Source organism: Equus przewalskii, chromosome 17 (genome assembly GCF_037783145.1).
Source record: "Equus przewalskii isolate Varuska chromosome 17, EquPr2, whole genome shotgun sequence".
In the NCBI taxonomy this organism is placed as follows: domain Eukaryota; kingdom Metazoa; phylum Chordata; class Mammalia; order Perissodactyla; family Equidae; genus Equus; species Equus przewalskii.
The window spans coordinates 44819760-44845782 of record NC_091847.1 but is presented as its reverse complement, the minus strand read 5'-3'; the positions used below and the strand labels follow the sequence as shown (position 1 = coordinate 44845782).

Sequence of the window (26023 nt, the reverse complement as noted above, 5' to 3'; positions counted from 1 at the left end):
GGGGATATTATACTTCCCAAAGTAAAGCTATACTTCCAAAGTTGAGTCTTTAATTAAACACTTAACTTTAATATTCTTTTCTCTGGCTTGTATACATACTGCATCATAGTTTTTCTATGATTAAAGATTCTACACTTTTTATTTCCACTTACTTTTAAGCACAGTATAATAAGCAGAAATATTTATAAGCAATGAAGTCAAGATCTGGCTACAGAGAAGAGATATGAAGAGATGAACAACTTCTGCAATTTCACAGTACTTGAGATAGTCAAAATTAAAATTGACATAGCAAAGCAAAATATCTGTTATTGCTGACATATTTAAGCACTTTGTAGAGAACAGAATAATAGCTGTGCAAAAGAAGAGTTAAGGGTATATGTACTGCTTAGTTTTTAGTTCTTATTTGGCTTGAGGTTTCTTCACAATAGATTTGTATTTTAAAGGGTAAGAAATAATCTTTTACGTAGCATCCTCCTATAGGAAGATAATACATTGAGAAGCATGTTCACCCAGAAATACATTTTTAGTTGTGGTCCACTAACCTGGAATATAATTGGGGTCTTCTCTTAACCTTACTTAATTTGTGACAGGCTAGATTCTGGAACACTTAATGTATTGTTAAAACATCACTCTTAGAAAAATAATGTCAAAAACAGAAGGAAAAAAACCTCAAGTTTTCTCCGTCTATATACAATTTAAATCAACAGTTATGACTCTGCCTTCCTAATGCTAGAATAACCACATAATTCTGTCAGAATTAGCTGGTTTTTGAAGTTAAACCAGCTGTGAAGTATTTTATAGGAAATGTTTTAAAAAATGGATGATAAATTTTATAACTTTTAATTGGGTGTTTTGGCATCTTATAACCACAATTTATATTTCACATTCATGAGCAAAAAAACAGGTTTATGTAGAAACTAAAGATAAATTAATATCACCATGAGTTGATGGTTTATGGATTAAAGAAGATATTGAACACCTTTATTAATCTAAGCCAGCCCTTTTTAAAAGGAATGGCTGAAGAAATTGATTCTTTAAGCAGCATGCAATTTAACTTAAAAAGATCAGTGATGGCTAAAGGGAATGACATGTAACCATTCAGACGTGGAACTAGCCCTATTGCTCTAAAGGAGCTTCTCAAACTTGCATGTCCATACACATCACCTGAAGATCTTGTTAAAATACAGACTCTGATTTCATCGATCTGCGTGGAGCCAGAGCTCCTGCATTTCTAACAAGCCCTCGAGTGAGATTCATGCTGCTAGCACTCGGGCCACAATTTGAGTAGCAAGTTTTAAAATGCTTTATTTAAAGTCACAAAACAAATTTTAAATAGTTAAAACGGGTCCTTTCCTTTCCTTTTTAAACTAGTTTCATGAAAGGCGGCATTTAATATATATTCATACATTTCTAAAAGGAATTTATTCTAGTACTTTACTATAGAATTGATAAAGAAAACTTTGAAATTTATTTATTGTATTATTACACATGATGATGACAGTGAGATATCCCCCCCCCCAAACTGGAAGAAAATTCTTTTTTGAAAACTATTAATTCAAGGTATATATTTGCAAAGACACCTTTAAGAGATAGGGGTGTGACTTACTCTGATATGATTAGAAATATTTGCTATTTAGGGAAATAAAATGTCCTTAAGAAAGGGAATTGGTAAGATTAAGGCTGAAAAAAATGAAATAGAGACAGACATCAGCATCTTCCAAGGGAGACAAACCTTTAGTAATAGCCCTGAAAGCATTTTCCTCCCCAAATCAAGCCACTTCATTGTAGAGGGACTACACTGGGCTACCTAACAGAGATGTCCTTAGCCATCAGGCATCATTTGATTAAGTCAGCTTGTTTGGACTGTACCCTTAGCAAAGAACCTTCTTATTATAATTTGTCTTCCCACAGATCTGCTTAAAAGGAAAGAATGTGCTAGTTATGCCATTGCAATTATTTCAGTCCATGTGACAGTAATGTATCTCATTGTAAATAAATAGATTGGCATTCTGATTTTACGTGTCAGACTTTCAAGCTTGGTTATTGTGAGTCTGCCACTTCTGTGTGCTAACAAAGTCAGTTTTCATTGCCTCCCGGTCTGAGAACCAGACTTGGACCCTGGTTTAGTCATCGTGGCTGTGACTCACCTTGGGAGGCATCTAGGCAGCTTCTTTCCTGTTGGCTGCTCTACTTTCCTTTATGAAGTGGCTATGTACAGATGAAGATAGAGATGATATTGTAGAAGAAGGTAGTTTGCGACTCTTAGGATAGGAGCTAATAGAAGAAGCTGATGGAAGAAGTTCTGAAATTTTAAAATGTGGTATGAAGCTTATGCTAATTACACAAAATGAGGCAGATGAAAGGCATTTAAAAACTGTAAAGCATTATGTAGCTGTTTGCTACCATTAATGATAGATTTTACATACCTAATTTAATCAGATGAGCAGCATCACAATGTATTTTAATGGTATTTAAGTTGACCAGGTAATAACTTAAAAATAGTGACAGTGATAATAATAATAATAGCTAACATTTGTTGTACTCATACTTTTTCAGGCACTGTTTGAGTGCTTTAACTGGCATAACTCAATATTCAATCAACTTAATATTCAAAGGAGCAGTGAGGCAGGTACTGTGTCAGTTTCATTTTACAGATAAGGAAGTGAAGCCCAGAGAGGTTAAGTAACCTGCCCAAGGTCACACTCCATAAGGTGTGGATTCAGGATTTGAACCCAGGCAGTCAGGCTCCAGAAACAGAGCTCTTAACCACTAAGCAAAGCTATACATGGTGTTTATTAACATAATAAAAGATGGTGTTAAAAATTGGTTGTATAACTTTTTGAACTCTCTGATTGATATGGTGCTACTCAGAGAAGTAAAGTTTATTCCTGCCTCAAGTAGTAAAAATTTTAGTGAACTTATAAGATGTGATTTACCTGGGAAAAAGAAGCAAGCAGCATTCCAGCTATTCCAATTTCATATACTTCCAGCTATAGCATTCATCACCTTAGTAGCAATGTAATACTGTTTTGTTAAGTCGTATCATTACTTATCATTACTTGAAAACCAGGCATTGGAATTGACACTATTTATTCCTCCCCCAGTCATCTGTCATTCTCTCAAGTAATTATCAGTTTAGGTAGGTCTCTCAATAACATAAGAGCCCCAAATTTCAAAAGTCTTTCTTGTAATTCTTTCACTGTACAGGACATTAATATTTTATTCCTGATTTCTCAAAACTCAGGGTTTTCTTTGTGTTGGGTGTTGTTCTCCAGAAATAAACTGGGGTTGTATTCTTAAGGCCTGATCTGTTCCAGAATCTGTAAATTCGATGAAGATGCCCTTGGTGCGTCATCTTTAATCCTATTAGTACCACAAAAGCTAATCTTGCTGGAGGAGCAGAGGATTCCGTGTTTAAAAGCACAGTTCATTCTTGTTCACTTTGTTTTTAGAGATCTTTCAAAATAAAACCCTCTCCTAAACAAGTGGCAATTGCTTTTACAGGAAAGTTGTTTCAAAAGAAAGCATGAGTAAATGCACCGTAAATTATGGTGAACTATTACGGGTTACTGCTGAATATACATTGGATATGGATATGGAGCGTTCGTAATATTAAATGATCTAATCCTGTGAATCCAAAAAGATCCTTTAATGCATTTGTGCTTCAAGGGCAGTCTTCCCAACGTCCACTGTCCCTTGTGGATAATCCAACTGCTAGTAAAGAACAGTTTACTTGCCCTCTTCATAGAATTGTTCAAATTTAGAGACTGTAGTTCATGGAAAATGGCTGGTTAGGTAATGTTTGGCTCCATGGTTTTGAATACAAAAGGGCAAAGTACAGAGAAATTGTTTTTTCTGTCCTTTATGCTCACAATGTAATATATTTCTGTCTACCTATTCAAACAGTGCATGTTGTCATTGAACATGAATGTACAGGATATAGCCCTTAGTTAAAGGGTAAAAACATATTATTAAGTAAATGGATATATAGAATAGATGTCTTAAAGGAAATGGTATCTTAAAGGTAAACCCACATTTAATTAAAACAAGTTTTATTTGCAAACCACATTATTAAATACTGTGAAAAAAAAGGAGAAAAAGTAGATTACAGGCTCTTTATGCTCAATGGGTTATAACAACTTCTAACCTAGTCCTTCAGTGGAATGAACCCTACATGTAAATTGCTACTTGACTATAATTATAAGCAACACGCCAACGTGTGCAAATTAATATACTAAGACTTGCTGGTAAGGGGAAACAATTAGGGAGTGATCAGAAGGCAGTGTGATTTATCTGGAAAGACTTAATGGAGGAGATGATTTTGAGAGCAGAGGACATTCCCAGAGAGTAGGGATTTTCAACCTTGACTGTGTATTAAAATCACATGAGGGAATTTAAAATACCCCTGTCTGTGCCCTTCCTCCAGAAATTCTGATTCAATTGGTCTGAAGTGGAATCCAAATACTGGCAATTTTAAAATCACCCCAGGAGATTCCGATACGCAGACAGGACTAAGAGCCTCTCATAAAGTAGTGGGTCATTGTAGGTGGAAACTTGTTGTCAGGTCTGTTATGGACCTGAGATGAGAGGGAGTTTGTGTTAGATGACCTCTCAGGTGCCTCCTTCCTCTAGGATTCTATGGCACCCATTTTCAGAGTCAGAGGGAGAGTTTGACAGGTTGTGAGGGGGACTGACAAGTAAGTTGAATTGGCTGGAGCAGAGACGCCGTGGTGGGAAAAATAAAAGATGATCTGAGAGAGAGGTGGTAGGTAATCACTGGGCAGCATAGCTTAAATGCTAAGTTGATGATTATAGGTTTCAGATCACAGGATTTTAGCTATGGAATGCCCTTTGAAATGATATATTTCAGCCTCATTCTCAATGCAGCTGCCCCTTCTCAGTATTACCAGCAGATCTACAGAATCAGCAAAACCAGGTTATTCAGTCTGTTTGAACATTTTAAAGTAGGACAACTTCCATAAGGAAAAGTAGAGAGGCATCATATACTTTGGAGTTAAAAAGACTTGATGAAATTAAAATAGTTATAAAAGATTATTTTGATATCAGCGTGTACAGAATAATCTGAAAAGTTACCAAAGCTGGAGACAGGTGGTTTAAGCTTTAAGTAGAAGTGGAGTCTGTAGGTTGCCTTACAACTTGGTAAAAATTTTGTGTCGGTTCATTGGTTTGTATTGGGAAGTTGGAAGCTTAGAGACTGATTAGATAATAGTAAGTCACATCTTTATTTGTAGTTATATGCTAATTCAGGGGGGAAACAGCTAACTTGTTGAGAGTTATGACATACGAACTAGTTTAAAAAGACAAGTTTGAACAAACAAATCAGGTAAAAAGTTCTCCATGTGTATAAACTCTTCAAATTAGCCACACATCTAATCTAATAATTTTTTTCTCATATTTTCTTTTTCAGACTTTTATAGTGTTGAATAAAGGGAAGGCAATTTTCCGATTCAGTGCCACCTCTGCCTTGTATATTTTAACTCCACTAAACCCTGTTAGGAAAATTGCTATTAAGATTTTAGTACATTCATATCCTTTTTGTGTGAATTGTCTAAATGCTGTTTCTAGTGGTTGATTTTATAGAAAATGTCATATATTTTTTATATATGTATAAAATTTCTTTGAGATTATTAGTAACATCATTGTTTACTCTGTTTTCATTGATTTTTTCTATTTACAACAAGATTATTATAGAATGACTATTATGATTCTAGATGTAAAAATACAACTGTGATAGTGAATGTGTAAATGAAACACGTTGTGTATAAGAACAATAGTAAATCTACTCTATATTTTTATTAACTTCAATTACACCATATATAACCATTGCTCAACAAACAGTCTCTTGTGGTTAGTATTATTATCTATATCACCAAATGTTCAAACTTTTGTTCCTTAATTGGTTCTGTATTTTCAGCACCTGGATCCAGCCTTCCTTCAGTAAACATTTATTAAACTACTATATGCCTATGTATCTGATTGGTAATTTATATTTAAAAATCTTTGAACTTAAAACTATTTATAATGATAGTCAAAAAGTATATGTAAAAGAACAGAATAGGTGTGGATTTCAAGAAAATTCTCAAATAAGTAGTGATAAAATAGTAAGGTGATCTTTTGAAGCAGTGTTCAAGAATGGGCATCTTATATAGGCAGATTCAAAACAGGCTTGTGTAAAAACTAAAAGGAAGACGAAATACTGGGTAACCTAGAGATGGGGCAAATAGGACTGATAACTTTTTGAAGTGCATTTGAATTCTCTCATTCTATGGTTTGATGTTGGAAGGTATTTACATTTTAAAATAAAAGTTTTACCTCAAAATAGTCATAAGCTTCCTTAAGGTAAAGTCTGGATTGAGATCCCAAGAGAAATTATTACAGCTAATTCTCAGGAAGTTTTCGAAATAGTGTTTATCTGTTTAGGTATGGGGTGGGCTAGGTACAGGAAGATAACCAAATGGCCTGTTAAGTTTTCCCACAATCTAAAGTGAAAATAAAAAGTTAGAAAATAATATTAACTTATCAGCAAAAAATCATCTCTCCTTTTATTCCTGTGTTATAAACTCTAAAGGAATGAGTAACGTTACCATAAGACTCCTAGAGTACCTAATTACGGTAGAAATCTCAGTCAGTGTAACCTTTGAATATATTGAGCTATACATTCTTCAGCTTTTTATATTGCATTCATTAACTTTTTGTCAGTCAGTGGAGATTTTCAATTTTATCTGAAGTGCAACTTTTACACTTATGCTGTAAACTCACTAAAGAATGGTCATTTCCCCTTGCATGGCAATTTCACACAGCTGACTGAAATGTAAAATTCTCTCTTACTTTTGGTAGAGATCTCTTTCTATTATATTCAGTTTTGTGAGGATATGATGTAACATGAAAAAAGAATAGACCGAGAATATATGACAGGCTTTGAAGTTTCTTTTTATGTTTGCCACTGTTTTAAAACAAATAAGTAAGATTAATTTCACAGGTAACTCGTGTTGATGATTTTTTTGTATTAGATCTTTGGTTAATGGCCATGATGATTTACTAGCATTTATTCCTTAACTATAATCTACTTTATTCAGCATGCTTATCATGTGCACTATTTTGACCAACTGTGTGTTTATGACCTTGAGTAATCCTCCGGACTGGACAAAGAATGTCGAGTAAGTAGAAACGATTTCTTGGAATGAGAAACGCACACTCAAATTCTCTAGCATTCTCTTTATGGGTACGGTCTGACTTACGGTTTCCACTTTTTGAAGTCAGGTTAAACACTTCTAAGAAAAAGTTATTTCCATAAAATTAAAGAAGATAAGGGAAATTCTTTGGGGGAGTTTTTCTTCCATGAGGTAAGTATTTTTTCCAACAAATTCATGATAATATCTGTTTAAGAAAGGTTATAAATAGTATATACTAGCTGGTAAACTAAACCTATCATTTAGCCTAAAAGTGAACACTCAATCATTGTTATGAATTTTAGATAAAATCCAATGACCATTTGAGTAATTTGATAAATAAAATTACTGATTCTAGTATATTATTGTAAATGTTATATTCCCATAAAATAGATTTAGATATTTAGCTCAATTTTATTACATTAGACATTTCAGTTTTATGTTAAATTGTTATATTTAGGAAAAATACATTTAAGTATTGAAGTTCAGATGTTTAGGTTATATTTAGAGAGATAGTTTATTTAGACATAGCATCTGTACTAAAACACTCTAGATAAGCTCCGTAAAAGAAAGAAAACACCTTCTTCAAAACTATGCTCAAAAAATTGAATGGTTTGAGCCAGCCCTGATGGTCTACTGGTGAAAGTTTGGCGCTCTCACAGCTTCAGTGGCTCGAGTTCGTTTCCTGGTTGTGGAACCACACCACCATCTGTCAGCTGCCATGCTGTGTTAGCGGCTCACATAGAAGAACTAGAAGGACTTACAACTAGGATATGCAACCATGCACTGGGGCTTTGGGGAGAAAAAGAAAAGGGGGGAGGGAAGATTGGCAACAGTTTTTAGCTCAGGTGAATCTTTCCCTGCAAAAAAAAAATCAAATGTTTTCTTAAGGGGAAAACACAATTAGGGCAGATCACTCAAAACTTATGAAACTTTGTAATTACAACACTAATAAAAACAATAATAATCCCAATAAAAAGGTATTGGCCCAGTTAAATCTCTACAGATGTGAATACCTAAAATCACAGCCAGTTTCTTTTGTAGTCTCAGACACTAGGCCTTGTCCCTTCTCCCTCGAGTTGGAGGCCCTGGGGGCATTTGTATGATGTTATTGACACAAAACATTTGATTCAATATTTTAACCCAGAGAGAAAGATCTAAGCACGATAGTTCTTGGGCATGCTAAACTAGCCCCTGTTGGCACTACAGAAGGCACGTTTGTCAATTTTATGCATTAGCGTTAAGGTCTTTTATTGCTAAGGATGTTGAGGGAAAAGATGCCCCTAATTATTTCAAAATATCAATATGCTGGGAAAAATTGTATATTAACTAACACAATTTCTGCATTATAATATTATTCCCTAATTTGTTAGTTATATGTGAAGTTATTTATGACGAAGAAATATGCTTTTTAGCTAACCAGGTGTTTAGTTTATATAGGCTATTTATATATAGTGTAATACAATGATCAGGTATTTTATTGGTTTAGTGAAAGAAAAATTTATAGGATGTTCTTTTTATTGTTATATTTTTAAAAGCAATGTCCAATAGGAGATAAATTATTATGAAGAATATTGCCATTTTTATTTCTGTTGTTATAGATTTCTATGAGGATTTACAGCACCACTCTAAGCCATCATTTGTCAGTGATTTAACACATTAGTTACAGATTTTTTTGATAGTAGCTTGAAAATTCTCCCTAGAAATCCTTTCGGTAATCTAATTCTTCTGTTGAGGCAAGCTGTTTAACAGGATTGTAATAACCATTTATGATTTTGGGATTAACAAATGGACATAGCTATATAAAACTGTTCTGTATGTGCTCTTCCCAGCAGAAATTACGGAAGCATTTAAACATGTATAAATTTCATTTATTTGTATAACGTTATTAAAAGATAGGTAAAGGGCACACTTGAGTATTATTACCTGGATATGCAGATCTCTCTTTTTAAAATAATGTTTAGAGATGACTATACCCATTATGAAAATAGTCTCAGCCTTACAAAAGTTTTTGATTTATATCTTTCAGTTGGAAAACTTTGCATTGGTTTCCTGATCAATTATCTCTAATCACTTGATAGCAAGGCAGCAGGAACACAAAGAAAATATTAGGTATTACAGTCAAAGATCTAGGGTCCAATGAAAAGAGAAGATAACTCAGTTCTGACCTGAAAAGAGAAGTCATTGGTCATTGATAGCAGAAACAGTCCCTAACCAAAGAGGTGCCATACACAGAACGGCCTGAGGACCATATTATGTAGTGAGGGTGGTATTATATAATGCAAGGCACTTCCTTGGACATGATAATTACAGGGAAAAACCTGTGACGTGGACACAGTCAATGGCGTGATTAGGAGCCCAGTCGGGGCAGAGCCAAGAAAGATCAAGGTGCCCTTGATTCCCACTTACCTGTTCAATCTAGTTTGCTGATAGGCGCTTCTGAACACCTGTTCTGTGCAGAGAACAGAATGTCTCAGATGTTCAGCTCTAGGACTGTCTTCCTTGGACAGCTGTCAACACTCACTATATACTCCAAATGTCCCCACAAATTTTCCAAAAACAGGAATAGGGAATAGAGACTTTTATCTTACACCAGTAATTCTGTAGATAACATAGAATTGCTCAAGAGTAGACCATAGAGCATCTTTTCATGTGCCTATGTTAAGATGATAAACAGAATATACACGTGAGCTGTCTCGTGGCCTTTTGCAAGGCCAGCTATCACTACAAACAGAAATGTCCTGGTGATTTTGTGTAATACACAAAGATCCAAACTAAAACGCAAGTCAACATAAGCTTGGCCTATAAAACGTATCTCTTCCTAATAAAGTCAGCTACTTCACAATAAGTAAAGACAGCATTAGACATATTCCTCATGAAATCACTTGAATTGTTAAAATAAAGAAAGGAGGGGGGATGTTCTTAGGAAAACTAGAGGTGACGATTTCTGTAAACATTTACTGCTGATTTCTTTGTTCCCTCATATGAGAGAAACCTTCTACAGAAAATGATGCAGAAATAACTCTCCTTTTTTCACATATAAAATACTATTAGGCTGGAAAATATAATGAATTTTAATAAGAGTAAATCAAATCTTTGTGGCTTGGGTGAAGTGATCTGAAGAATAAACCTAAATTGTGCTTTTTTAAAGAACACAATGTTGAAAAACAAGCACTCTCAACTATTTTTAGAAGACACAGAAATAACATATTGTCAACACTCAGAGAAGAGAGGGCTAGAAATGCACTATATCAGACAGCAAATGGGAAAGTCTTTCACCATTTTGGATGCTGAAATTTGGAGTTGACCATGTTTAAATGATTTGGCCCAATTGCACAGAGATAGTAGCCATGCAAGGTTAGATTCAGAAATTTTATTTATCCTTGAATTTTGGTAATTGTGTAAGTCACACAGACAAAATACTAATGAATTTAAAAATCTTGTGATTATATATATATATTTATGAGAGAGAGTTAGAGGGAGATGGGGGAGAGAGTGAGAGAAATGGAGAGAGAGAAGCAGTTTTATAACTCTATGCCTGACGCTTAAGGTTAAAAAAAAGGGAAGTATATCTTCTAGATTAGACATGTAAAATATCCCTAAAACTAATTCTAACCATTAAGAAATTTGAATGAAATATTTTTTATTGAGGTCATAATAGTTTATAACATTGTGAAATTTCAGTTGTACATTATTATTTGTCAGTCACCATATAAGTGTGCCCTTTTACCTCTTGTGCCCACTCCCAACCCCTTTCCCCTCAGGTAACCACTAAACTATTCTCTTTGTCCATGTGTGTGTTTATCTTCCACATATGAGTGAAATCAGACATTGCTTGTCTTTCTCTGTCTGGCTTATTTCACTTAACATAATACCCTCAAGGTCCATCCGTGTTGTTGCAAATAGAATGATTTTGTCTTTTCTTATGGCTGAGTAGTACTCCATTGTATATATGTATATACCACATTTTCTTTATCCAATCATCAGTCTATGGGCACTTGGGTTGCTTCCACTTCTTGGGTATAGTAAATAATTGTGCAATGAACATAGAGATGCATAACTCTCTTTGAATTGTTGATTTCAAGTTCTTTGGATAAATACCCAGTAGTGGGATAGTTGAGTTGTATGGGACTTCTATTTTTAATTTTTTGAGAAATCTCCATACTGTTTTCCATAGTGGCTGCACGAGTTTACATTCCCACCAGCAGTGTATGAGGGTTCCCTTTTCTCCACAACCTCTCCAACTTGTGTTATTTTTTCTTTTGGTGATTATAGCCATTCTAATGGGTGTAAGGTGATATCTTAGGGTAATATTGATTTGCATTTCCCTGATGATTAGTGATGTTGAACATCTTTTCATGTGCCTACTGGCCATCTGTATATCTTCTTTGGAGAAATGTCTGTTCATATCCTCTACCCAATTATTGATTGAGTTGTTTGCTTTTTTGTTGTTCAGTTGTGTGAGTTTTTTTATATATCTTGGAGATTAACCCCTTGTCGGATATATGATTGGCAAATATTTCCTCCAAGTTGGTGGGTGGTCTTTTCATTTTGTTCATGATTTCCTTTGCCTTGCAGAAGCTCTTTAGTCTGATGAAGTCCCACTTGTTTATTTTTTGTTTTGTTTCCCTTGTTTGAGTAGATAAGGTATTCGAAAACATCCTTCTAAGACTGATGCCAAAGGGTGGATTGCCTAAATTGTTTTCTAGGAGTTTTACGGTTTCAGGTCCTACCTTCAAGTCTTTGATCCATTTTGAGCTAATTTTTGTGTATGGTGAAAGACAATGGTCTATTTTCATTTTTTTGCATGTGACTGTCCAGTTTTCCCAACACCATTTATTGAAGAGACCTTACTCTCTCCATTGTTTTTTCTCAGCTCCTTTGTCGAAGATTAGCTGTCTATAGATGTGTGGTTTTATTTCCGGGCTTTCAATTCTGTTCCTTTGATCTATGTATCTGTTTTTGCACCAGTACCATGCTGTTTTGATTACTATATCTTTGTAGTATACTTTGAGGTCAGGGATTGTGATGCTTCCAGCTTTGTTCTTTTTTCTTAGGATTGCTTTAGCTATTCAGGATCTTTAGATGCCCCATATGAATTTTAGGATTCTTTGTTCTATTTCTGTGAAGACTGTCATTGGAATTCTTATAGAGATTGCATTGAATCTGTAGATTACTTTAGGTAGTATTGACATTTAAACTATATTTATTCTTCCAATCCATGTGCATGCATTATCTTTACATTTCTTTGTGTCCTCATTAATTTACTTCAATAATGTCTAATGGTTTTTATTGTATAGGTCTTTCACCTCCTTGGTTAAATTTATTCCTAGATATTTTTTTCTTTTTGTTGTGATTGTAAATGGGATTGTTTTCTTGAGTTCTCTTTCTGTTAGTTCATTATTAGAGTGTAGAAATGCAACTGATTTTTGTCAGTTGTTTTTCTACCCTGCAGCTTTGCTGTTGTTGTTGATTATTTCTAATAGTTTTCTGATGGATTCTTTAGGGTTTTCTATATGTAAAATCATGTCATCTGCAAACAGCGAGGGTTTTACTTCTTCATTGCCTAGTAGGACTCTTTTTATTTCTTTTTCTTGCCTAATTGCTTTGGCCAAAACCTCCAGTGCTATGTTGAATAAGAGGGGCAGGGGTGGGCACCCATGTCTTGTTCTTGTTCTCAGAGGGATGGCTTTCCATGTTTCCCCATTGAGTATGATGTTGACTGTGGGTTTGTCATATAGGGCCGTTATTATGTTGAGGTATTTCCTTCTATACGCATTTTATTGAGAGTTTTTGTCGTAGATGGATCTTGGATCCTATCAAATGCTTTCTCTATGCCTGAGGCAATCATGTGGTTTTATTCCTCATTTTGTTAACATGGCATATCACATTTATTTATTTGCAGATATTGAACCATCCCTGTGTCCCTCATATAAATCCCACTTGGTCAAGGTGTATGATCTTTCTAATCTGTTGTTGTATTCAGTTTGGTAATATTTTGTTAAAGATTTCTGCGTCTAAGTTCATCAGCAATATTGGCCTGTAGTTTTTCTTATGTTGTCCTTGTCTGGCTTTGGGATCAGGGTGATATTGGCCTCGTAGAATGTGTTAGGAAGTGCTCCATCTTCCTCAATTTTTTGGAATAGTTTGAGAAGGATAGGTATTAAATCTTCTTTGAATGTTTGTTTTGGCAGAATTCTCCAGAGAAGCCGTCTGGTCCTGGACTTTTGTTTTTTGGGAGTGTTTTAATTACTGTTTCAGTCTCTTTGCTTGTGATTGGTTTATTCAGATTCTCTATTTCTTCTTGGTTCAGTTTTGGGAGGCTGTATAAGTTTAAGAATTTATTCATTCTTCTAGGTTGTCCAATTTGTTGGCATATATTTTTTCATAGTATTCTCTTATAATCCTTTGTATATCTGTAGTATCCATTGTAATTTGTCCTGTTTCATTTATAATTTTATTTATGTGAGGCTTCTCTCTTTTTCAATTAGTGAGTCTGGCTAAGGGCTTGGCAATTTTATTTATCTTCTCAAAGAACCAGCCCTTTGTCTCATTGATCCTTTCTACAGATTTTTAAATTTCAATTTCATTTATTTCTGCTCCAATTTTTTATTATTTTCCTCCTTCTGCTGACTTTGGTCTTTGTTTGTTCTTCTTTTTCTAATTCTGTTAGGTGTAGTTTAAGATTGCTTATTTAAGGGGCTGTCCCCAAGGCCAAGTGGTTAAGTTTGCATGCTCCACTTTGGCAGCTTGGGGTTCACTGGTTCAGATCCTGGGCACGGACCTAGCAGTGTTCTCAAGCCATGCTGTGGTGGCACCCCAGATAGAGGAACTAGAATGACTTACAACTAGGGTAGACAACTATGTACTGGGGCTGTGGAGGGAAATAAAAAAAGGAAGATTGGCAACTGATGTTAGCTCAGGGCCAATCTTCCTCACCAAAAAAAAGGGGGGGGCATACTTAAAGAAAAATGTGTAAAAAACAAAAGGATTACTTATTTGAGATTTTTGTTGTTTGTTAAGGTGAGCCTGTATTGCTATGCATTTCCTGTGTAGGACCATTTTTGATGCATCCCATATGAGTTGGTATGGTGTATTTTCATTCTCATTTGTCTCCAGATATTTTTTGATTTCTCCTTTAATTTCTTCAATGATCCATTGGTTGTTCAGTAGTTTGTTTAGTCTCCACATGTTTGTCACTTTCCCAGAATTTTTCCTGTAGTTGATTTCTAGTTTCATAGTGTTGTGGTCAGAAAAGGTACTTGATATGGTTTCAATCTTCTTAAATTTATTGTGGCTTCCTTTGTTACCCAAAATACAGTCTATTCTTGAGAATATTTCATGTGCACTTTAGAAGAATGTGTATTCTGTTGTTTTTGGATGGAGTGTTCTGTTATCTATCTATTAAGTCCATCTGGTCTAGTTTTTCATTTAAATCCTCTGTTCCCTTGTTGACTTTCTGTCTGGATGCTCTATCCATTGATGTAAGTGGGGTGTTAAGGTCCCCTACTATTATTGTGCTGTTGTTAATATCTCCTTTTAGGTTTGTTAATAGTTGCTTTATGTACTTTGGTGCTCCTGTGTTGGGTGCATATATATTTGTAAGTGTTATGTGTTCTTGGTGGAGTGTCCCTTTGATCATTATATACTTCCCCTCTTTGTGTCTCATTACCTGTTTTGTCTTGAAGTCTACTTTGTCTGATATAAGTAAGACAACACATCCTTTATTTTGTTTGCCATTAGCTTGGAGTATCATCTTCCATCCCTTCACTCTGAGCCTGTGTTTGTCTTTAGAACTGAGATGTGTTTCCTGGAGGCAGCTTATTGTTGGGTCTTGATTTTCAATCCATCCCGCCACTTTGTGTCTTTTGATTGGAGAATTCAATCCATTTACATTTAGAGTGATTGTTGATATGTGAAGGCTTAATTCTGCCTTTTTATTGCTCATTTTCTGGTTCTTCTGCATTCTCCTTGTTTCTTGTCCTGTGTATTTCGGCCTGCCAATTCAGTTTGGTAGTTCTCTGTGATGGTTTTCTTAGTTTTCTCTTTATCATTTGTGTCTCTGTTCTGATTATTTGTTTAGTGGTTACCATGAAGTTTGTATTAAAAATCTCGTAGATGAGATAGTCCATTTTCTGATAGCCTCTTATTTGCTTAGAATATTCTGATTCCATCCCTTTCCTCTTCCCCCTTCTAAGTTATTATTGTTACAACTTAGTCCATCTTGTATGGTGAGTTTGTGGTTAAAATGAGATTATATTTATTTTTGATGTTTTCCTTCCCTTTATCTTTAATGTTATAATTAAGTGTTTGCTAACCTGTTCTGATAGAGAGTTGCAATTTTCTGATTTTGACCACCTATTTATCTCCTTACTCAAGGGTTTGTAAACTCTTTCTCTTTTTTTTTCAGGTACAAGGGGCTTCTTGAGTATTTCTTGTGGTGGTGGGGGGGGATCTTGTGGTGATGATCTCCCTTAGCTTTTGTTTATCTGGGAAAGTTTTTATTTCTCCATCATATCTGAAGGATATTTTCACTGGATAGGGTATTCTTGGCTGAAAATTTTTGTCTTTCAGAGTTTTGAATATATCATTCCACTCTCTCCCAGTCTGTAAGATTTCTGTTGAGAAATCTGCTGAAAGCCTGATAAGGGTTCCTTTGTAAGTTATTTTCTTCTGCCTTGCTCCTCTTAATATTTTTCTTTGTCATTTATTTTTGCCAGCTTTACTAGTATATGCCTTGGAGAATGTCTTTTTGCATTGATGTAATTGGAAGTTCTATTGGCTTCTTTCACTTATATTTCCAGCTCCTCCCCTACGATTGGGAAGTTCTGAGCAATTATTTCCTTGAACAAGCTTTCTGCTCCATTATCCTTCTCTTCTGTTGCTGGAATACCTATAATTCTTATGCTGCATTTCCTAATTGAGTTGGATATTTCTTGGAGAATCTCCTCATTTCTTTTTAGTCTTAGTTGTCTCTCCTCCTCCTTCTGAAGCATTTCTATATTTCTGTCCTCCAGACTGCTACATCTCTCCTCCATAACATCAGCTCTTTTATTCAAGGTGTCCAGATTTTTCTTTATTTAATCTATTGTGCTTTTCACCTCCAATGTTTCTGATTGTTTTTTCTTTATAGCTTCAATCTCTTTTGTGAAGAGGTTCCTGATTTCATTGAACTATCTGTATTTTCTTGTAACTCATTGGTTTTTTTTAAATAGATTTCTGCGCCTTCAGGATTGACTTCTAGGTGCTTGTCATTTTCCTTCTGGTTAGGAGTATATTAATATATTTTTTCATACTGTTTGTCAGTGTTGATTTGTGCCTCTGCATAGTGATAGTATCTTATCACAGATTCCACCTGCTGCCACTGGGGGAGGGTCAAGAGCTGTGTATTCTGAGCACACTGGGACCCCCCAACTCACTTGCTCACAGCTGCTGCTTTGCTATCAGATACATGGGCACTCTGGCTGACTGGCTAAGCTGGAGTGCCAAGAAGGGGGAAGGGCTCTTTCTTTCACCTGCGCAATCCTGGGGGCATTCTTGCTCTGCTCTCACTATCTGCTCTCCTGGGGTTCTGGCTTGATGAAAACACCCCTGAAATAGTTTAGTCACCTGTGGGGGGCTTTCCCATGGTCTGTTAGGGAACTTGGAGAGTGAATGTGTTCCTGTGGAGGGCCACCCCCTCCCCCCTCTCCTCTCAGAGCCACCCATGGTGCCACACCCTGGGTTGCTGCCACTTGGGAAGAGAAAGGAGACCCTCTTACCTCTTTCCACTTCCTCTGGAGGGTCTAGCACCTCAATCTTCAGATGTATGGCTGCCTGGGTCTCTCAAACGTCTTTGTGTTGCATGAATGTCCTCTGTTAGCATATGAATGTTCTTTTCATTGTATCTTGGGAGAGTCTAAGGGAAGCGCTCACTCCAGCATGATGCTGACATCACCTCCTGAATGAAATATTTTATTATAAATAGATGAATCCAAGAAGTGTTGCCTCTATAGATGTACTGTCCAATGAGAGAGACACTAGCTACATGTGGCTACCAAAACTTGAAATTTGGCTAGTCTTAATTGTTGAAATGATATTTTAGATATATTGCTTTAAGTAAAATATAATGTGAAAATTAAGTTCACATGTTCCTTCTTTTTTATTTGGCTACTAGAAATTTGAAAACTACGTATGTCACTTGCATTGTATTTCTATGGAACAACATTGCTCTAGAGGGCAGCTTGATGATTATCCATAAAACACATAAAACTATTATTCTAAAACCAAAATAGCTAAACAAGATCAGATTCTTGTTTAGAAGGTATTATCTCTTCAGTTTAACCCTTTACTTAGGCTTGTAAGATTAATAGTAGATTTGTCAGTAGGTGGAAATAAGGAATATGATTTTAGTGAATTGAAAAACCACAGAAAGATAAGATTTGCAATATGTTAAAAAATCTATTTTAATAGTTCAAACAAAATTGTTAATTTTTGTTTTGATGTTTTTCCTAGGTATACATTCACTGGAATCTATACCTTTGAGTCACTTATAAAAATTTTGGCAAGAGGGTTTTGCTTAGAAGATTTTACATTCCTTCGTGATCCATGGAACTGGTTGGATTTTAGTGTCATTGTGATGGCGTGAGTATTTTTGAAAACTTGTTAAGCTCAAAGAAATGAAAATGATTGTAGCATAAACCAGGTTGTTGTGACATATTTTAAATGTAGAGTTTGCTTATTAGCCAAATAAACTATATGCCTCATATATTTAGAGAATATATATTAGAATAGATATTGCAAGGTAAATATATCTGATAAATGAGCAATAAATGGAATTACTTTCATATCATATAGTCTTCCACTTCACCAAAATGAAGTTATTCATTGACTATAATTTAATGCCACCAACTGTACTTTGATAGTTTTGCAAACAAATTTGTTCATATTAGTCAAAATTATATTGAAATAAAGCAACAAAATTTCATTCCTTAAAAGCAGCTTTCAGCATATGGCACCCTGAGGTCTACAGCAATTCCATTTGTTAATCTCAAGGGGCTCTATATGCCAAATCCAGCATTAATTCTTTCTTTAGTATGAACGTTGCCAAAACTATCAGTAACTCTGATTTAATTCTACAGGTATGTAACAGAATTTGTAAACCTAGGCAATGTTTCAGCTCTTCGAACTTTCAGAGTCTTGAGAGCTCTGAAAACTATTTCTGTAATTCCAGGTAAGAAGAAACTGGTCTGAGATGGTAGGCCCCTTATATCTCCAACTTTTCTTGTGTGTTATTGTGTTTGTGTGTGAACTCCCTATTACAGATATGTGACAGAGTTTGTGGACCTGGGCAATGTCTCAGCGTTGAGAACATTCAGAGTTCTCCGAGCATTGAAAACAATTTCTGTCATTCCAGGTGAGAGCGAGGTTAAACACCGAGGCTGACTTTAAATATACTACAATAATATTGAGGTTGAAATCACACTTATAACATTAGCCTTGTTGCTTGTCATTCTTGTTTATCACATTCAAGATGCCAGATGATGTTTCAGTGCAGCTCAGTTCCTAACATTTTAGAAAATACGTACTTATTTATAAAGTCAGCCTTTGAGTTTAACAAACAATTGCATGAGATGTCTATAAAAAAATACTAGTTTTTCTCTCTCTCTCTTTTTTTTCTCTTTTGCATTTATGACATAAAGTTTTCTCTTACATTCTGAAAAAGCTTCGCTACCATGGCTTTACTAACTGATTTGGATTTTACCATTCACTACAGATCTATTTTGAAAATGGATCTCCTTTTATAAAGGAGAAAAAATTCTTATTGAACAGCATGCACATGGCATGGGATTTTTATTATTTTAAAATTCTTTTCTCCTCTAAGTCATTTGCTACTTGGGGGCTAGTATAAAGAATGGTTTGAAGGGAAATAGCCTTATGAATCACAAAATCTGAAATGAAAAATAGCTCAGGTCCATCTTTAGATGTGGTGGCAGCACGAAAAACCTTCCTGCCTAGGTATTTACAATTTCATTTTGAACCTCCAGAAAACACACTGTTCATAAATGAAATCTGCTCTTCATCTATTTCCAAAACCATCTGGCTGTCCATATAGTTTTGGTGTCTAAACAGCCAAGCAATTGTTTGTGGGTAGAGAATGTGTGTGACTATTAAGAAGACGTATGGCACTCTTCCTCAGCTGACCTATCATTATCTTTCCTCAGGGTTAAAGACCATTGTGGGCGCCCTGATCCAGTCCGTGAAGAAGCTTTCTGACGTCATGATCTTGACTGTGTTCTGTCTGAGCGTGTTTGCTCTAATCGGTCTGCAGCTGTTCATGGGCAACCTGCGGAATAAATGCTTGCAATGGCCCCCAAGCAATTCTGCCTTTGAAACCAACACCATTTCCTACTTTAATGGCACAATGCATTCAAACGGGACATTTGTTAATGTAACAATGAGCACATTTAACTGGAAGGAGTACATTGAAGATGACAGTAAGAAATATTGCTACATTGTTAACCGTAGTGTTGCTGAATGAGTTCTCAGGTATCAATAGTTGAGGCTGTGGGTGTGAAGCCATCTTTGTAAATATACTTTATTATTGTTCACTTTGGAAGTAACTGAGGTAGTCTAACTCTCATTTATTCTTAATATCAGTAGGATTGATATGAAATGAAATAGTTTATTCTTTATATTAACAGGTCATTTTTACGTTTTGGATGGACAAAAAGACCCATTACTCTGTGGAAATGGCTCAGATGCAGGGTAAGGAGCAAATTTTTTTGAAAGACGTAGAACACTTTTAAAAAAAGAGAATAGGAAAAAAATATACAAAGGTAGCCTTACATTTATATAATAAAGAGTGGTGCTGCCTAGCTAGGAAGTACCATCTCTGTCGTACTGGATTGCTATCAGTTCTAAACTCACAGCCATCAAGATCATCCCTTTGGGCGAAGACCTTTTCTCCAGAATTTCAGTTAAGATGTACCTGAATTATTGCTCCAAAATGTGAAGGCGTAAAGTCTGTCTTTTCTGTAAACCCATCAGAGCTTTTTAAAAAATACAGAGAAGGAATTACAAGATGGACACATTATGATTGGTGTAGGTATGTGTTGATGGGATGAGCATTGCTATGGCTGGGAAAGATCCAGAATTTAACACAGTTTTCAGGGTGCAAGCCCTACTGGGAAAGTGCTTTGAGAGACTTAAGTGTTCTTGAAATAGCGTGAAACCCTGTGTGCAAAGAATCCAAGGGGTAGATATATGTAAACGCATGTCCAAATCTGAGTCTGCATACTGAACAGTTCTTTTTGGTCACATTCTACAATAAGAGATATTATAATACCTTAGTCATCCTGCTAGCCTCTCACACAACATATTTTCCCAAGAGTATTGTAAATTAATTTTAAGTGAAGATAGAGAGTGAATATTTTTAGAAGCCAAGAGATAGCAATAGTAAGTGACTCTTAGACCACAGAACTTACACGGAATGTATTTTGAGTCATCCTAGAAAATGGGAAACCTGGTGTGGCCACAAAGATCTATGAGAATTATTGAAAACACATACCAGTTATAAAGATGCATCTTTGGAGAAATTTCATTTCCTGATAGTTTTCCCAACCTTTCTTAGAAGACTCTAGTGAATAAGAGCATAGGTTCTAGGCTTCATGTATACCTGGGTTCAAATCCTAACTCCACCGTTTACAGACTCTTTGACCTTGGAAAAGTGTCCTAAGCTCTCTGTATCTCAGTTTATTTCTAAAATGGAGAGAGTAATATTGTCTCTCTCTTAGGGTTGTTATGGCAATTAATTAATACATAAAGCAGGTGTACTAGCACCTGGTTCATCATAAGCATTTATTGCATGTCAGCTATTATTTTTTATTATTGTGGTTAATGTAAAAGCCTAGATAAAATTTTGGATAAGATTGGTTAATGTATGCTTTAATCCTATTAAACCATAATAATCACTTCCCTTTATTGAGTACCTACCAGGGGTTAGGTAATTTACATGGTAAAACTGATAGGCACTCTATTATTCAATGTCAAATGAAATTCTAAAGAAATCTACCCAATTTCAAGACTTCCTATAAGGCTATCGTAATCAAGATAGTATGGTATTTGGGAAAGAACAGATTTATAGATCAATAAACAGAAGAGAGAGCCAAAAAATTAGACCCATACAAATATAGTCAATTACTTTTAGACAAAGAAGAAAATGCAATTCAGTGGAGACAGGAAAGTTTTTTCAACAAATGGTGCTGGAACAATTGGAGATCCACATGCAAAGAAATGAGCCTACATACAGATCTTACACCTTACAAAAAAATTAACTCAAAATAAATCAGAGACCTAAATATAAAATGCAAAACTATAAAACTTCTTTAAGAAAACGTAGGATAAAATCTACGTGACTTCAGATTTGGTGATGAGTTTTTAAATATAACACCAATAGCACAATCCATGAAAGAAAAAATTGATAAGTTGGACTTTATCAAAATTAAAAACTTCTTCTCTGCAAAGACACTGTAAAAGGAATGAAAAGGCAAGCCACAGATTGGGAGAAAATATTTGCAAAACATATCTCTGATAAAGGACTTGTATCCAAAATAGACAAAGCACTCTTAAAACTCAACAATAAGAAAACAAGTAACAATTTAAAAATGGACAACAACCTGAACACACATCTTACAAAAGAATATATACAGATGGCTAATATGGATATATAAAGATGCTAAACATCATTTGTCATATGGAATTGAAAATTTAAATAATAAGGAGTTTTCACTATAAACCTATTAGAATGTCTAAAGTCCATAAAGACTGACAAAAGCCAACTGCTGATGAGCATGCAAAACAACAGGAACTCTCATTCGCTGCTGGTGGGAATGCAAAATAGTATAATCACTTTGGAAGACGATTTAGCAGTTTCTTACAAAATAAACAATCTTGCCATTGCTCAACTAGGTCTTTAGCCAATTAATTTGAAAATTTATGTCCACACAAAAACCTACACATGAATATTTATAGCAGCCATATTCATAATCAGAAGAAACTGGAAGCAATCAATATATCCTTCAACAAGTCAATGGATAAACTGTGGGACACTCATACAATGAAATATTATTTAGTGATAAAAAGAAATGAGCTGTCAAGCCACAAAAAGAATTGATGAATAAGGGCTCGCCTGGGAGGGTAGTGGTTAAAGTTTGGCATGCTCCGCTTTGGTGGCCTGGGTTCGCCAGTTCAGATCCCAGGTGCAGACCTACACCACTCATCAAGCCATGCTGTGGTAGTGACTCACATACAAAATAGAGGAAGATTGGCACAGGTGTTAGCTCAGGGCCAATCTTCCTCACATAAAAAAAAAAAAAAGAATTGATGACCCTTAATTGCATATGTGAAAAAAAAAGCCAATCAGAAAAAGCTACATTCTGTACAATCCACTTACATGACATTCTGGAAAAGATAAATAACAGAGATGATAAAAAGATCAGTGTTTTCCAGTGGTTCAGGGCATGCGGTTGACTAGATGAAGCACAGGGGATTTTTTAGGGTGGAGAAACTATTCTGCATGTTTCTGTAATGGTGAACATTAAACATTTGTCAAATCTCATAGATCTTTACAGCACAGAGAGAGAATAGTGTATGCAAATTTTTAAAAACTCATTTGTGAAATTGGTGGATGCTAGGTTAAAATATAGAATGTGACAAAAGTATCTAAATGTATTTAAAATTTATAAAATAATCTCACTGAAGGAGGTGTGGGAATAGCTGCCAATCTAAGTAACTTTGGAAACGAGTGGAGTCTGTAAGACTAAAGGCAAAAGGAACTGTGTTCTAGTTGATAAAGGTGTTTCCCATGGCAGGATGGATTAACAATCCTGAAACAACCTTGCATGTATACTGGTGTTGAGTAATTAAGTATATGGGTGGCAGATGACAGACACCCAGTAACTCACTTTGGGAGTGAGAGGTTGCAGATAAGCAAAGAGAAGAGTCTAGAATGATCGTGTGGTAATGAATTAGAGTTGGAGACATGAGTATGAGCTCAGGTTTAGCTTAACCTAGGCTTAGATATTTATGTATAGAAACACATGTATTGTATTAGAAACCAAGATCTGATATATCTGTTCATATATCAGTTCTGTCACCTGAAAGCCTAGAAGCAATGACACCACCTTAGCAACAAACACAGTGAGCACCCAGAGCTTGGTTTCTAATACCATTCTCCAGGAAAAGAACAAGCGTGCCTTGGAGAAATGGCTGATTCTAGGACTAGGGCAGGAGATATAAAAGATGAACCTGGAGCATCGTGTAGTGCCAGAAAGTAAGAAAATGCTAAAAAGCAAAACAAAGCAAAACATACATATAGCCATGGGGTTGTGTCAAAGATATACAAGAGTCAACTTAAAAAGTTTCCAATGGCCAAAACTGGAATAATTTGAGCAACAAAATAAATAAAATATAATTGGATTATAATTCAAATTAGAAAATCAATATCCATGAGTACATACTCATATAAATAAATGATTGAATAAATGGATAGATAGATAAGTAGATAGATAAATGAGAGATAATAGACAAATCTCTCATGCAGGAGAATTACGAATAATTTATGTACATGCTCTGCTCTTAAGAAGGTGGATTATAACTCCCCACTCCTTGTGTGTGGGCTGGACATAGTAACTTTATTCCAAAGGGTTCAGTATGGAAAAAGAAGGAAAAAAAGACAAATTTACAGCAGATAAACCTGACAAGCATTATAAATCAGGTGACAAAAGTTAGCGTCAACAGTGATAAGCCACATTGAGGTACGTACTGTACCCTTGATAGGATGTGAAGGCAATGGTGCTTTACCTCTGTGGTCTTCCTCCCCAAAATCCATTACTCCAATCTAATCATGAGAAAAACATCAGACAAATCCCATTTGAAGGACATTCTTCAAAACACCTGACCAGTACTACTCAAAACTGTCAAGGTCATCAAAAAAAGGAAAGTCTGAGAAACTGTCACAGTGAAGAGGAGTCTAAAGAGACGTGATGACTAAACGTAACATGGTGTCCTGGATGGCATCCTGGAACAGAAAAAGGATATGGGGGTAAAAACTGAGGAAATCCGAATAAAATATGGACTTTGCTTAATAACAATGTATCAATATTGATTGAAATGTACCATACCAATATAAGATGTTAATAATAGGGGAAACTGGGCATGTCTGTACTCTCTGCAATTTTTCGGTAAATCTAAAATTGTTCTAAAATATAAATTTTATTTGAGAAAATTCTACAGAAGTAGCTATGGCAGTACCTCATTACGTGGTTCCCTATCCTTTGGCTGTTTCCTGGTTTTTCTTTTTTAATCATTGATTCTTGCCACTTTGTAAAGAGCAGCATATTGATGGTGTCAGAGGCAGAAGTGTGTGGTTGCTGCCTCTCTGCCATTCTAAATGTCTATAAATCTGATTCCTTTGCACCTAAGTTTTCTATTGGTTTTCCTAATAAATTTCATCTGATAATAGTCTCACTGTGAGCAATTACCTAAAGTGCTCTGGAAATGAAGGCAAGAAAATTCATGACAGCAACTCTGGGTTTTGACAATTCCCATAAATCAAGATTGATTGAAATAGCTATAATTGCTATGCTGACCCCAGCTCCATTTCTCTGTTTTATAGCCAGTGTCCAGAAGGATACATCTGTGTGAAGGCTGGTAGAAACCCCAACTATGGCTACACGAGCTTTGACACCTTTAGCTGGGCTTTCTTGTCTCTATTTCGACTCATGACTCAAGACTACTGGGAGAACCTTTACCAGTTGGTGAGTGTCTGAGTCCGTTTGATCTGCTACAACAAAATACCACAGACTGGGTAGCTTATAAATAACAGAGATTTACTGCTTACAGTTCTGGAGGCTGGGAAGTCCAAGATCAAGACACTAACTTGGTCGAGTTCTGGCAAGAGCCCTCTCGCTGGTTCATAAGCTAATAACTTGTTGCTGTATTGTCACCTGGTGGAGGGGGTTAGAGATCTCTCTGGAGGCTATTTTTATAAGGCACTAATCCCATTATTAAGGGCTCCACCCTCATGACCTAAATACCTTCCAAAGGCCTCGCCTTCTAAAGCCATCACATTGGGCATTAGAATTTCAACATATGAATTTTAGGACACAAGCATTCAGACCACAGCAGTAAGGGTCAAATTAACATGCATGGGATTTAATGCTATGAGCACATCTGGAATGAAGCAAGTAAGGATACTTGCTTATAACAGTCTAGAATACACAGGAGGGTCCAGTATAAAACGCTTGTGTCTAGGATCCCAATTGTTCATTCAGCCAGTACATGTATATTGAGAGCTGCTTTATGAAAGACACTTTGTTAGGGACTATGGAGAATGAAAGGATGTTCATGATTTTGAGTTTACAATCTAGTTGTGAATAGAAAAAAAACGTGAAAAGATTTTAAAAATAAATTATATAAAAATTTCAAATTAAGCTTATAGTTAATTGGGGCTAGAAGAGGAGGGAAGAAAGATCCTATCTCTAGATGGTGTGGAAAGTCGGCTTCCGTGGAAGTGGAACTGCTTTGGAGGAATTAGTGTTCTCATTTGTAACATTGCCCAGTGTTGTGGACTCTAAGAAAAGTGCTTTAATAGGGTTCATATGGATATCCAATATATACTAATTTGAAATGTGTGTGTTTATATCAAATGACACTACAGTCAAGCCTCGGATAATTTAATTTACTATTTGTGCGTGTGTGTGTGTGTGTCTATGTGTGTGCATTTTAACACCAAAAAAATCTTGGTCAAAATACATTGGATGCTAAAAAGCATTCATCTCCCAGCTATCTAC

General features: G+C 35.5%; 1 protein-coding gene across 12 annotated transcripts in view; it reads left to right on the top strand.

The window, feature by feature from the left end:
• The window catches only part of LOC103559669 (sodium channel protein type 3 subunit alpha), a 115687-nt gene that overhangs the window by 28157 nt on the left and 61507 nt on the right, over positions 1 to 26023 (top strand). For 6 of the 12 annotated variants that reach the window (XM_070581498.1, XM_070581495.1, XM_070581490.1 and 3 more), the window contains exons 4-10: positions 5429 to 5547; positions 7089 to 7178; positions 17685 to 17813; positions 18311 to 18402; positions 19394 to 19666; positions 19874 to 19937; positions 24847 to 24988. In XM_070581498.1, the coding sequence (XP_070437599.1) occupies positions 5429 to 5547; positions 7089 to 7178; positions 17685 to 17813; positions 18311 to 18402; positions 19394 to 19666; positions 19874 to 19937; positions 24847 to 24988 (909 nt within the window). Of the gene's footprint in view, positions 1 to 5428; positions 5548 to 7088; positions 7179 to 17684; positions 17814 to 18310; positions 18403 to 18493; positions 18586 to 19393; positions 19667 to 19873; positions 19938 to 24846; positions 24989 to 26023 lie in introns of those variants that run through there. The other 6 variants (XM_070581497.1, XM_070581493.1, XM_070581489.1 and 3 more) reach the window with 2 other exon arrangements.